Source organism: Engraulis encrasicolus, unplaced genomic scaffold, assembly GCF_034702125.1.
Source record: "Engraulis encrasicolus isolate BLACKSEA-1 unplaced genomic scaffold, IST_EnEncr_1.0 scaffold_919_np1212, whole genome shotgun sequence".
NCBI classification, from domain to species: domain Eukaryota; kingdom Metazoa; phylum Chordata; class Actinopteri; order Clupeiformes; family Engraulidae; genus Engraulis; species Engraulis encrasicolus.
Genome location: NW_026946268.1, coordinates 906 through 14,535, shown reverse-complemented (window position 1 = coordinate 14,535; position 13,630 = coordinate 906). Strand labels below are relative to the sequence as shown.

At 44.7% G+C, this 13,630-nt stretch overlaps 1 protein-coding gene across 1 annotated transcript; it reads right to left on the bottom strand.

The window, feature by feature from the left end:
• Positions 1–263: 263 nt before the first annotated feature.
• Positions 264–8,966, bottom strand: LOC134445007 (putative pre-mRNA-splicing factor ATP-dependent RNA helicase DHX32; the record flags this gene model as incomplete). Its single annotated transcript, XM_063194146.1, has 4 exons — positions 264–413; positions 2,460–2,553; positions 3,617–3,874; positions 8,486–8,966. Coding segments are annotated over 4 exons (983 nt in total), but the record flags the coding sequence as incomplete, so codon positions are not given.
• Between the last annotated feature and the right edge of the window lie 4,664 nt (positions 8,967–13,630).

The window sequence follows — 13,630 nt, the reverse complement described above, 5'->3', positions numbered from 1 at the left end:
ACACTCGCCTCTCTCCCCTTTCTCTCGCTCTCTCTCTCTCTCCCCTCTCCTCTCTCCCCCCACACTCGCCTCTCTCCTCTCTCTCTCCGGTAGAGCCATCTGTGCCTTTCAAATCAGCCAAATTTGTGAATACAAGAGAACACACATGCATACACACACACACACACACACCTCATCTGTTGGTGTCTGTTGGTGAAGTCACAGTAGTCCTGCTACCAGCACGCACGCACGCACGCACACACGCACGCGCACACACGCCTCACCTGGTCTGTTGATGAAGTCACAGTGTGCTAGTCCCGCCACCTCCATGCGTTTGAGGAAGAGGACGGTGGGCGCGATACTGGACTCCAGCAGGCAGGGGGCGCACTCTGCAGGAAGCTTGGAGTCCTCTGGGTAGAGGCAGAACACCTTCCCTACAAAGACATGTAATGTAATGCAATGTAATGTAATATAATAATATAATATAATAGGCCTATAATATAATATAATATAATATAATATAATATAATATAATATAATATAATATAAAATAATATAATATAATATAATATAATATGTATTCATATAGCGTAGCTTGGAGTCCTCTGGGTACAGGCAGAAGACCTTTCCTACGGAGACGTACAATACAATATCATGTGAACAACAAGACTTCGTGGAATAGACAGGATTAGGAGGAGGACACAAATCAATCAGCCCTATATGGTGTACGGGACGTGTGTGTGTGTGTGTGTGCGTGTGCGTGTGAGTGTGAGTGTGAGTGTGAGTGTGAGTGTGTGAGTGTGAGTGTGAGTGTGAGTGTGAGTGTGAGTGTGAGTGTGAGTGTGAGTGTGCGTGTGCGTGTGCGTGTGAGTGTGAGTGTGAGTGTGAGTGTGAGTGTGAGTGTGAGTGTGTGTGTGTGTGTGTGTGTGAGTGTGAGTGTGAGTGTGTGTGTGTGTGTGAGTGTGTGTGTGAGTGTGTGTGTGAGTGTGTGTGTGAGTGTGTGTGTGTGTGTGTGTGTGAGTACAACTTGACAATGTCTGTCTGAGGGCTGGAACATGCTTGCTGGGGAGTACACTTGTACAGTATGTGCACATTTTGAGCATGAATGCGTTGCAACATATTGTACATATTATATCAGTTTTGCACATGTTTTACACAACATACACATGCGTGCGCAAGGTGCAATATTGACAACTTTCAGGGGCGATCTTCTGGAAAACTGCATAGGTCAGTGATGTTGCGAAACAAACATGACCATTTTTGAGGAGTGCTTCACTGGCCATCTGCCCAAGTATTAAGCAACATGATCTCCAAAAATTCCGTGCTCCTGGACACGGATGTTAAGGACACAAAATCCGTGTCCAGGAGCACAGATTTTGCCAAAATTCTGTGCTTCTGGAAACAGAATTATTTTCCGTGGTGGACACGCAGAAGTGCTCTCTCTATACTCCCACAACTCTGGTCTGGGCACAGCTACTTTACTTACATTCATTATATGAATCTGATAGCCTAGCAACCAACTGGAAAAGGTATTTTCTCAAAAATATGTCTTTAATGACAGGTTAAGATTAGGGAATGTTTTGGTCAGGGCTCAACTTAAATTGCTATAGCATTATTTTGTTTAGGATTAGCATTTGGTATGTATTTTCTAATGACAGAGTTAACACAGTGCTGTGGTAATAGCCTATAGAAAGCACTTCCGTGTGCCCATCACGGAAAACAATTCCGTGTCCAGGAGCACGGAAAACAATTCTGTGTCCAGGAGCACAGAATTTTGGCAAAATCCGTGCTCCTGGACACGGATTTCGTGTCCTTAACAATTCCGTGTACAGGACCACGGAAAACAATTCTGTGTCCAGGAGCACGGAATTTTGGCAAAATCCGTGCTCCTGGACACAGATTTTGTGTCCCTAACATCAGTGTCCAGGAGCACGGTATTTTTGGAGATCAGGCTGTATTAAGCCATGTGGTCTGATAGTTCTGTAGCAGGTATGTGCTCTTGGTTCACACTCAGGTGTATGCGTAGCCTACGTAATACCACACAGCGAGCATGTTCCTGCCTTGACAGGTTTCACAGGTGAAGTCAAAGATCCTCCTCTGAGGTCTGCTGATGCATGTGGAGCATGGCACATGTACAATAGTCTTGTGATCAGGCCCGTTGCGTAAAGGTAAGCAATGTAGGCAGTTGCCTAGGGCCCCCGAGTAGGAGGGGCCCCCCAAGGACGACAGGTTATGTATTCAACAGCAATGACGATTTTAAATAGCTTTATAATAAGACACTGTCATCTCAGTATGAAGGGCTCTGAATCCTAGAAACGGGCCTGCTTGTGATGTTATGTGTACTGTGTTTCCTGTCTCAAACGAGTCTTGCTCAGGGATGCAAAATGAATTCAGTGCCAACTGTCAATAAAGTGTCGTGTCGTGTCGTGTCGTGTCGCGTCGCGTCGCGTCGCGTCGCGTCGCGTCGTGTCGTATCGTACCCGAGGCCTTGGTCAGCTGCTTGCGGATATCTGCATGACATCGACTGATGGGCCTTATGACCTCTGCAGACGCCCGCACTCGAGGGTTGTACACCTGGGACACACACACACACACACACGCACACGCGCACACACACACACGCACACGCGCACACACACACACACACACAGTCACAATTAGGGTTGCCAACGGCCCTCTTGAAATAAGGGAATTGTCCTGTATTCACACACTAATGTACCTGGGGGGGTGGGGGGGTAAATGGACTAATGTTAATTTACGTATTTTGACCCATTGTTAAAACTTGCGTATTTCCTCATCACCCCTGTGTCGATCACGAAGTTGAGTCACAATTAGGGTTGCCAACCGGCCCCTTAAAATAAGGGAATTGTCCTGTAATTCGCACACACAATTAATTTACATATTTTGACCCACTGTTAAAACTTGCGTATTTCCTCATCACCCCTGTGTCGATCACGAAGTTGAGTCACAATTAGGGTTGCCAACCGGCCCCTTAAAATAAGGGAATTGTCCTGTATTCACATACTGCTACCCAGGTAGCAAGCACAGTCGGCCCGATCTTGGCAGAATGTCGGCACTGTCGGCTGAGTGTCAGCTCGGCTGGAACACTGGTTACCGTGACTCAGCCAACACTTCATAGAACACTGAAAATAACTGTCACTTCATGCAGTAACTGAGCCAACATTCGGCGAGCACTGAAAATAACTGTCGGTCTCATGCAGTAACTGAGCCAACACTGAGCCGACACTGAAAATAACTGTCGGCATACGGTAATAGGGCCATTATTGGCCAAAGCCAGAATTGGGCCGACTGTCAGCACTCATCTCAACAATGGGCCAGATAAACTTTGCTACCTGGGTAATTTACATATTTGGACCCACTGTTACTTACGTATTTCCTCTCCACCCCTGTGTCGATGACGAAGTTGAGTCACAATTAGGGTTGCCAACCGGCCCCTTAAAATAAGGGAATTGTCCTGTGTTCACACTTTGGACCCACTGTTACTTACGTATTTTGACCCACTGTTAAAACTTGCGTATTTCCTCATCACCCCTGTGTCGATCACGAAGTTGAGTCACAATTTGTCCCGTATTCACATACACAGTTAATTTACATATTTGGACCCACTGTTACTTACGTATTTCCTCTCCACCCCTGTGTCGATGACGAAGTTGAGCGTGTCGACGGTCCAGAACATGTCCTCCGCCTGGCTGTGGGAGAGGAAGACGCGACGGCTGCGGCTGTGGGGGGGCTGGTCCTCCTGTGGGGGGGCACAGGGGCAGGACAGGGGCCCCAGCCGGCCTGGGTAGAGGGCCACGGGCACCAGCTGCCCCAGACCCCCCCCACTCAGCCTGGCTCCCTCCTTACACAGGATGCCATACGCACACTCCACCTCCTGCAGCGGGACACAAGCACAGCCATTACAGACTTACCGCGCAAATAGACCAGGCGCGATGCGATTCAAGCGACAGAGTGCAGCAGCAAGCGATACGAGCGATTGAGGAGACTAGAGTATGTCCGTACAGGCAGAAGGCAAAGCATTCAAGCATTCCCATTGGCTGTGGTCACTGACCTCTATGAAGTCATTGGCTGTCGCGGCTTGTTGCCGAACCGCGTCATAGAAAGTTGAAAAGATTTCAACTTCAAACTGTCGCGCTCGTCGCGCAAATCGCTCTAGTGTCCAGAATCGCTTTTGTCGCGCAACTCAATACAAAGTCAATTACTTCCGTCGCTCGACTCGCTCAGATCGCCGCTGGTGTATTTCTGCGGTTAAAGGTGCACCGTCGTGTAATATTTAAATTATGAGTAAGAACATTATATAGGACTACAGTATATACAGTGGCAAACATTTAAATTATGAATAAGAACATATAGGCCTACAGTAAATACAGTGGCATAATATTTAAATTATGAGTAAGAACATTATATAGGACTACAGTATATACAGTGGCAAACATTTAAATTATGAATAAGAACATATAGGCCTACAGTAAATACAGTGGCATAACACAAACATTTAAATTATGAGTAAGAACATTATATAGGACTACAGTATATACAGTGGCAAACATTTAAATTATGAATAAGAACATATAGGCCTACAGTAAATACAGTGGCATAACACAAACATTTAAATTATGAATAAGATTAGTATAGATATTGTAGGTCTACCATTTGTGATGCGAGGAGGGGAAAGTTGCTACGCAGCCTACCACGCGAGCATTTTTGTTTTAGTTTCCAACAATCAGAGGTTGAAGAAGGACGCACACACATAGGGACGCATACACATTTTGTCCGGCAGTTAGCCAGACAAAAATGCATTAAAATGCATGAAATTGCATCTAAGACAGGCAAAATGTCTTGGGGGAGCACCCCCAACCCCCCCTTTCCAAATATATGGCCCCCTTTCACCGAGGAGATGGTCACCCTACACGCACACAGTAGTAATAATCCTAAAAACGATTACTCTTTTACCCAAAATTGTACATCAGGACTTTTTAGCTCATAAAAGGTTTGATGTCTTCTGAACCTTTTCACAGGACTTTGCACAAGCTATGGACAAATGCTGGTCTTTGTGCAGAATAAGATAGGTTAAGTCCTTCAGCTACTTTCTAAGACCAGCTAACACTGATTTAAGTCTATTACTGTTTCAATTAAGTCCCCATTACTCAGGATCAGCCTAATGGTCTAAATTGTTTAAACTCTAATTTCTAACAGAGGTAAGAAATCCCCGGCTTACATAGGATAACTGAAGTAGGAAATACCACCTACTTACAACCAACACACTGGAATAGAGCAGCAGAGTAGAGTAGGGTAGAGTAGAGTAGAGTAGAGTAGTAGAGTAGAGTACAGTAGAGTAGAGTACAGTAGAGTAGTAGAGTAGAGTAAAGTAGAGTAGAGTACAGTAGAGTAGAGTACAGTAGAGTAGTAGAGTAGAGTAAAGTAGTGTAGTGTAGAGTAGAGTAGAGTAGAGTAGTGTAGAGTAGAGTACAGTAAAGTAGAGTAGAGTAGAGTAGAGTAGAGTAGAGTAGTGTAGTGTAGTGTAGTGTAGTGTAGAGTAGAGTAGAGTAGAGTAGAGTAGAGTAGAGTAGAGTAGAGTAGAGTAGAGTAGTGCAGTGTAGTGTAGCGTAGCGTAGTGTAGAGTAGAGTAGAGTAGAGTAGTGCAGTGTAGTGTAGCGTAGCGTAGTGTAGTGTAGAGTAGAGTTGTAGAGTAGAGTACTTTTAATAATCCAGAAGGAAATGTAGGTGTCTGACAGTTTAAATGGTAGATACACAAATACAAAAGATACACAAAGCGCAATACAGACATACCAAGACCTAATACACGCAAAACGGTCTCAAAAGTAAAATAACACGCCACTATTTTCAGCAAATACACAGCTCTCATTCCCAGAGAAACAGTATTGGCCTCGGCCTCGGCCTCGGCCTCCTGTGCTTGTAGTGTTATTGTGCTGTGCTGGGAACACAGTGTTGTTATTGTCTCTCTCTGTTGACACTGTTCATAATTAGGACCATGCAGACCACACTGCCAGGGGCTGAATAGGGAGAGCAAGCGGCATTCTGTACAGGACAAAGAGGACCCCTGCTTCGCTTCCCAAGAAATGTGGCCATGACACACAATACAGTTCTCTACAGACTACAGACAATACAGCTTTCCAATGACGGTCATGAGAATGTACTTATAAAGAGCAAAGTGAAAAATATTATGTGAAAGCCCATTGGGAAACTCCAACTCCCATTGTCATTGTGACACAGCACTCCACAGCACACAAGTGAACACTGCAAAGTGTGTGCACACAACGAAATTGCATTTATGCCTAACCCGTGCAAGGGGGCAGCCTTCAATGGCGCCCCTAGGAAGCAGCGTGGTGGTAGGATGGTACCATGCTCAGGGTACCTCAATCATGGAGGAGGATGGGGGGAGAGCACTGGTTGATTACTCCCCCCCACCAACATGGCGCGTCGGGAGTCGAACCTGCAACCTTTGGGCTACAAGTCTGACAATGACGCATCAATGAGTTTGAGCTGTTACACCGGCGACCCAGGTTCGAGTCCGGCCTGGGTCGTTTGCCGACTCTTCCCCGTCTCTCTCCCCATTCACTTCCTGTCTGCCTCCCCTACTGTCCTATCAACAATTAACCCTCCTGTTATCCTTGGGGTCTATTTGACCCCTTTCAATGTTTAACGTCTGAAAAATACATGAAGTACATAATTCTTTTGCTTCATATTTGATGACTTTTCCTAAATATATGGGGTCAATGTGAAAAAAGTGAAATTTACACAAAAATGATTTCCCTAAGTGCTGTACACGTTTTGGTTACATCTGTGTTCCTTGGGGTCAATTTGACCCCAAATTATTTTAAGTGTATTAAACATAAATGGAACATCCATATTTTCCTAATACATGTTCCAATCTGTCTATATTATGTCAAATACATGAACATAAGTTATTTAGAACAGAACATTTTGCTTTATTTAGGGCTCTGATAACTAACAATATGTATGATGTGGACGAGGGCCAAAACTAATGCAAGGCAACTTTTGGGCAGTTGTTGCACATTTTCGCCTGGTCATGGATTAGTTCTTTTGGTGTGTGGGCTGTGTGGGGGGGTGCTAGGACTTATCTAAAGGGCGTTTTATGTCCCCAACAAAGCAACAGTAAATATTTCAGGCATAAACCGATGCAAAAGTTTTTGCTTCTACTGATTTTCTAAACATTTAAATGGCTGGGGTCAAAATGAGGATAACAGGAGGGTTAAGTCAAAAAGACCCCCCAAAAAATATTTTTAAAAATATTACATTGAATTGAAATGAATCATACCTGTACATAGCTGTGCGGAGGCGAGGAAGACCGCTCACTTCCTGTCTAACCGCAGAAATACACCAGCGGCGATCTGAGCGAGTCGAGCGACGGAAGTAATTGACTTTGTATTGAGTCGCGCGACAAAAGCGATTCTGGAGACTAGAGCGATTTGCGCGACGAGCGCGACAATTTGAAGTTGAAATCTTTTCAACTTTCTATGACGCGGTTCGGCGACAAGCCGCGACAGCCAATGACTGTATAGAGGTCAGTGACCACAGCCAATGGGAATGCTTGAATGCTTTGCCTTCTGCCTGTACGGACATACTCTAGTCTCCTCAATCGCTTGTATCGCTTGCTGCTACACCATAGAGGTAGAAAATTAGCCTGATAAACCAGACTAAATGTGGATGTCTAATTTAGCCTGGCCTCGATGCATAATACATCCGAAGATTGTTGATGAGAACAACCTTCCCTCAAAACCCTGCCCGCTTTGATTCAAAACACATCATTGCGTTGTAATTGGTTTGCCAGATTCATGGCATTCTGGCTTCATTGAATCATTATGCGAGGCCAGACCCACCCGTAGACAAAACATTTTGCCGTCCAGCGGGTGGTGCTGGTTCACCAGGCTAGTAGAAAATAACACTAGAGAGGACACAGAAATTTGCGACAGCACTGGGAAATGGCAGCTGGAGCTTCCCAACTTCCGTAGGTAGTGTAGGTACTTTCAGGCAATGCAAGTCAATGGAGAACACGCCCACCCCTGTCAAGAAATTAACTAAAACTGTGTAAATATAAAGTAACACTTTAATCAAAGACCAGATTCGAAATGTCAGGCTACATATCCACTGAAATCATATGAGTCGATAAAATACATTTAAAAATCAAATAATATATTTGATGAACATAGTTAGCAACACACTTCAACTATTGTCCTTGTATAGTGTGTTGATGGACATTTTCACATGATTAAGCCATTTTTGACAGAGGTGAGCCTCGTTCTCCGTTAATTTCCATTTCTCTGATCTACCTACAGATAATGGCCGCTACAGATTGCCGTAAAAGGGGGGCGGGGTCCTCTCTAGTGTTATTTTCTACCTCTATGTGCTACACTCTGTCACTTCTCATCGCCGCTGGTGTATTTCTGCGGTAAGGCTTCACTGCTCGATCATAAAAGAGGCCAAAGATCATTGTTATAAATACCTGTGCGCAGGCGAGGAAGACGGCGATGTCCCCCTGCTCCCGTGTGCGGTGTATCTCTAGAGCGAGCCGCAGCGCTGGGTAGAAGTAATCCTTGTGACCGCCCCCGCCGCCGCAACCGCTGCTGTGCACCACCTCCGCCCCCTCCAGCCTCTCCAGCCGCAGCAGGGGCACGCCGCCCCCGAAGTGGCCCAGCAGCCTCTCCTCAGCTGGGGGAGCGCCCGCCCCGTAGTGGCCCAGTAGCCTATCCTCAGCTGGGGGCACGCCGCCCCCGTAGTGGCCCAGCAGCCTCTCCTCAGCTGGGGGAGCCGTCAGCACCACGGCCCGCAGGTCGGGCCTCTGGACCAGAACCTCCTTCAGCAGGCCCAGCAGGATGTCGGTGCTGACCGTGCGCTCGTGGGCCTGGTCCAGAACGATGGCCCCGTAGTGTTCTAGAATGGGGTCGGACATCATCTCGCGGAGGAGAACGTCGTCCGTGCAGTATCTGGGGGACGAGAGACGGATAATAGTTCATAATGAAAGTGAAAAAAAAAAAGTGAAAGCCCATTGGGAAACTCCAACTCCCATTGTCATTGTGACACAGCACTCCACAGCACACAAGTGAACACTGCACACTGCACACAACGAAATTGCATTTATGCCTCACCCGTGCAAGGGGGCAGCCCTCAGTGGCGCCCCATGGGGAGCAGTGCGGTGGGACGGTACCATGCTCAGGGTACCTCAGTCATGGAGGAGGATGGGGGAGAGCACTGGTTGATTACTCCCCCCACCAACCTGGCGGGTCGGGAGTCGAACCGGCAACTTCTGGGATGCAAGTCTGACGCCCTAACCGCTCACCCATGACATAACGAATGTATGTAAACATTGCACATGGCATGAAATGGGTAGGTTTGCTTCTTCATATGGCTCATACTAAAAAAGTGGCCAATTTCTTCTTTTCCTCATAAAATATTTGTCTATGTAAGTTTTCTATATATTTTTCTTGTGCAAAGGTCTTCCTGGCTCAAGCACACAACACTACCAAGTGGCTAGAAGAAAATCAACTGAGACACACACAGGAGACCACACACTGAGAGCTGTATAAAAAGGTTGATAATCTATAAGTCTCAGCATGGTCTCTGGCTTCTCCTCCTGAGGTATTCTGAATTTTCAGACTGCTTGGGAACATTTTCCAGCGGACTGCCCTTCCTTGGTTCTACTGCTGTTATAATCCTCTGACATGACATGAGAAGGACCATTTCTTCCAAACTAATAAACACTCTCTCGGACTCGTGTTCAAACCACCCACTTGTGTTGTATGTGTGGTGCTGTGTTCAAAGTGTGATCGAGAAAGATGTAGTTAATAAAGGACACAAAAGAGGTGTGTATGCATTAACCCATTGACGCTTAAGGCACCTTCAAAAAAGGGTGCTGAATGCCTGACCCCTTTCTAAGAAAAGCTGTCCTCAGCCTGTAAAAACCTACATATCTCAGCCTCTGAAGCACATAAAAATATGCAACAAGTTGCATTTAAATGCCAAGACACTCATCTTTCATTGGAATGTGTTCAGTCATCTCAAACAAACAGATTTTTTTCTTATAAAGTTGTCTCAAATCTCATGAGCCTGAATGTTGCGTAATGCAGCTCCAGACGCCAGGGACAATGTTGCGTAACGCAACATCAGGCATCAATGGGTTAAGCGTGTCTGTTTCTGTCTATGAGTCATAGTAACTACTGTCTACTGTACATTCATGGAGCTAGACATTCACATTGTTTCCAGTGGTGTTATCATTAGAACATTAAGCCAATCACGCCAGTGTGCAATACATGTGCATGCACATGCACATGCACAGACGCAGGCACACACACGTCATGCACAGTCAACAGTGAAGTTGAAACATAGCCTACTTTGAATTTAGAAACATTGTTTATGGAGATGAATTGAATGCTGAAGCGTTTCAACACACTTGCATGTCGGCTTTTTAGGCATCAGCCATCTGCCTGTTTTATTGTAACATTCATTAGCCTGATAGTCATTGTCTTTCAAATCTTTTTGAGACTTGGTCTGACCAAGAGCATAACAATTAACATTTACCAAACAACATTTCCCAAATGGCCTCCCTTGGTTTGCTAATGATTGTTTGCTTCCCAACAAAGTGGGAGGAGTTCCCGTATTTGAGGGAACTCAGAAAGTACTTGCATTGACTCTTGACCTGACTGGTAGCAACGCTGAAGCTGTTGAGTCACTAGGAGGCCACGGCCAGGCCAACATTTATAACATTCAGACACTATGTTCACATTATCTAAATATTTTCTGGGAAAAAAATCTGAAGTACGCTGAAAAAAACAGACTCTATGAAGTAGAAAATATGGGGCAGTCAGCGGCCGTTAATGCGGTCTGGAATTTACCAGAGTGACCTTCCAAGTCTGCAGCATGAGCTATTTTGGTACACGATTCCAACACAATTAGATACATAATAATATAATAGGATACAAAGGTGCAGCTTTGGCTTGGGAAGTGGTGGGGACATTAATATGGCAAATTGTCTGGCTAGGCTAGTTTTGTATGCTTGTCAAAAAGTGGTGGGGACAAGCTAGTAGGTTTATCTCAAAAGTGGTATGGACATGTCCCTACCATCCACGCCTAACATGACACCCATGAGTAGGATAACCACAAAGCAAATGCTGCACTCTGAGTGGTTGTGTGTGAGAGTAGGTAAAATATTCTGACCACAACTATACACCATTTTGGTGACTGTGACATGAATATGGGGGCAGGTGTGGCGTAATGGTTAGGGAGGTGGTCTTAAGATGTGTCACATGGTTTAAGCAGAGAAGTTCTATGAGGACTAAGAAATGTTTTACAGTGTTTCCCATACATTGAGGAAACTATGGCGGCCCGCCATAGTTTAAATTTGGCCGCCATAGTTTACGAAAATGTAAAAAACAATTTTTTTTTTTAATTTTTTTTTTTTACTTTTTTTTACTTTTTTTTTTTTAACGATATCCGTTTTTGTTAAAAACGATTTGAATTACGATTTTGAATTTCCTTCGCATTTTCCTCCTGGAGTAAATACATCCTATAGACTCTGTATTGGTTAGATACCGTAAGTAGTCCCACGGTAACACAGAATGAGGGGAAAGCATTAGGAAGTGACCGTAAGGGTATTACAGTTGATTCATGTGTGCACACGTGTAACATCGGGTGAGTAACAGAACATGTGCGCAACGATGCGTTATGACACGCCGATATGCGAGGATCTTCGTCCAAATCGCTAGTCGCATGCATCATCGCTAACTGCGTTTACATCGCGTGCCGTACACACACGTCGCTGCTAGTTACTCGCTCAGCGGATGAAGTCAATAGAATGTCTACGTGTTCCAGCGAGTCTCGCTGGCGAGTAGGCGAGGAGAGTACAAGCGATGCGATGTGGGCGGGTTCCGAGATAAACTTATTTTATCTTCGAGCGACGCGAGTTAAGCGAGTAACCAATTGGAATGCAGGATACAGATTATTGACAGGTTACGTTGCCCCTGTGGTGTTCTGACCACCCAACTTCTGCACGCAATCACACTTTGAAGTGTTGAGGAAAATACATCCAATACAGTGTACACCATCAAAGGCTCATATGCATGGTTGTGCACAGCACACGATCAACGTTAAACAGCGTAGGTCTACATTTTGTTTCGTACGGACGTTATTGGCGCGGACAGCGGGAACCATGACAACCAGTAAACAAAATCACCCAGAGCGAGTGGCAAGTAGGCGAGTGAGCAAGTAGCGAGTAAATAGCAGCGACGTGTGTGTACGGCCCTTAAGGGAAATGTTAGTTGTTGACATGTATGGAATTCACTTCAATTTGTGCTGTTTCTTGCTTCAGTTGTGGACAAAACGATTGGCCAAACTCACAATAGAAAGCCTGTGCTGTGCTACTGTCCCAGAGAGCTGAAAAAAAAAACCTTCATAGAAGAAGTCACACTTAACAGGGGTGTTAACCAATCCAATGAGTTCTCTCATTGCTCTCTCTCTCTCTCTCTCTCTCTCTCTCTCTCTCTCTCTCTCTCTCTCTCTCTCTCAGTAGCCTACTATTTACCCATAACAAATGTGAATTTCTGAGCCCTTTTTAATTTGTAGCCTATACCACTGAAGGCATGATAATGCTTCATCATATTTTAGAAATAGGGCCTATGTGCCTTTTATATACCAAATGTTTATCATTTTGAAATTGTTTCAGTTGTTTATGACTTGTGTATGACTGAACTTATCTCTGCATACTATCAGTGCTGCATTGCTTTGTAAAGATAGGCTATTCAACACACTTTAAAAACACACTGAAAAGATACGGCCATAGTAGCCTACTGAAAACATTTGGTTCATAATAATGGTGATTAATAAATGGTGCCAGTGGTCTTAAATTTTCATACTGACATCCTTGAATTTGACTTGGTAGATCACGGCAGACCATCAACTTCAAAAGTAGATCTTGGTTAAAAAAAGGTTGGGCACCCCTGCTATAGAGAGAACCACGAGTGCTTGAAAGACAGGGATCAAAAGCCTAGTCAAGTTGTTGTAGTTTACTTGGGTTTGGGAGCAATATAAAAAACCTTCAGAGAAGGGACAGTTGGGATGAGTTTACTAACACTCCCTAGGCTTTGTTTTACAGTTGTAATGAGTTTGGTGACAGACCTTCATTGACACAGCAGAGGAGACATCGGGCTGCATATAGAAATTAATGTGTAATGAATGTGAATATAGAAATAAATGTGTAATATGTTGTTCAGCCCTTTTAATGGGAGGAATTTGGAAAAAACTGGCCCTGTGACCAGCACCCCTCATGTAGAATGTGTACGCCTACAGATATGTGTGGGGGAAAAGGCATAGCCTACCCTCTAAGACCCTTTTCGTCTATGCGTTTAAACAATTTCACAGTGCTCTTAAATTCTTATCTCTGCTCCTATTTTGTTTTATTATTGTTTCCCAGACCCCTGCATGAGGGACGAATGAAACTGTGTTGTAAACAGAAATTATTCACTGTACTGCATTTTTGACAATGACAATGTACTACTATTATACAAGTCATGGGTAAAATCTTATGTAGCCTTATTTCTCAAAATATAAATGGCTGAAATATAGGCCCAGGCCTACAGTTTCTCCATGCGCCAATGTC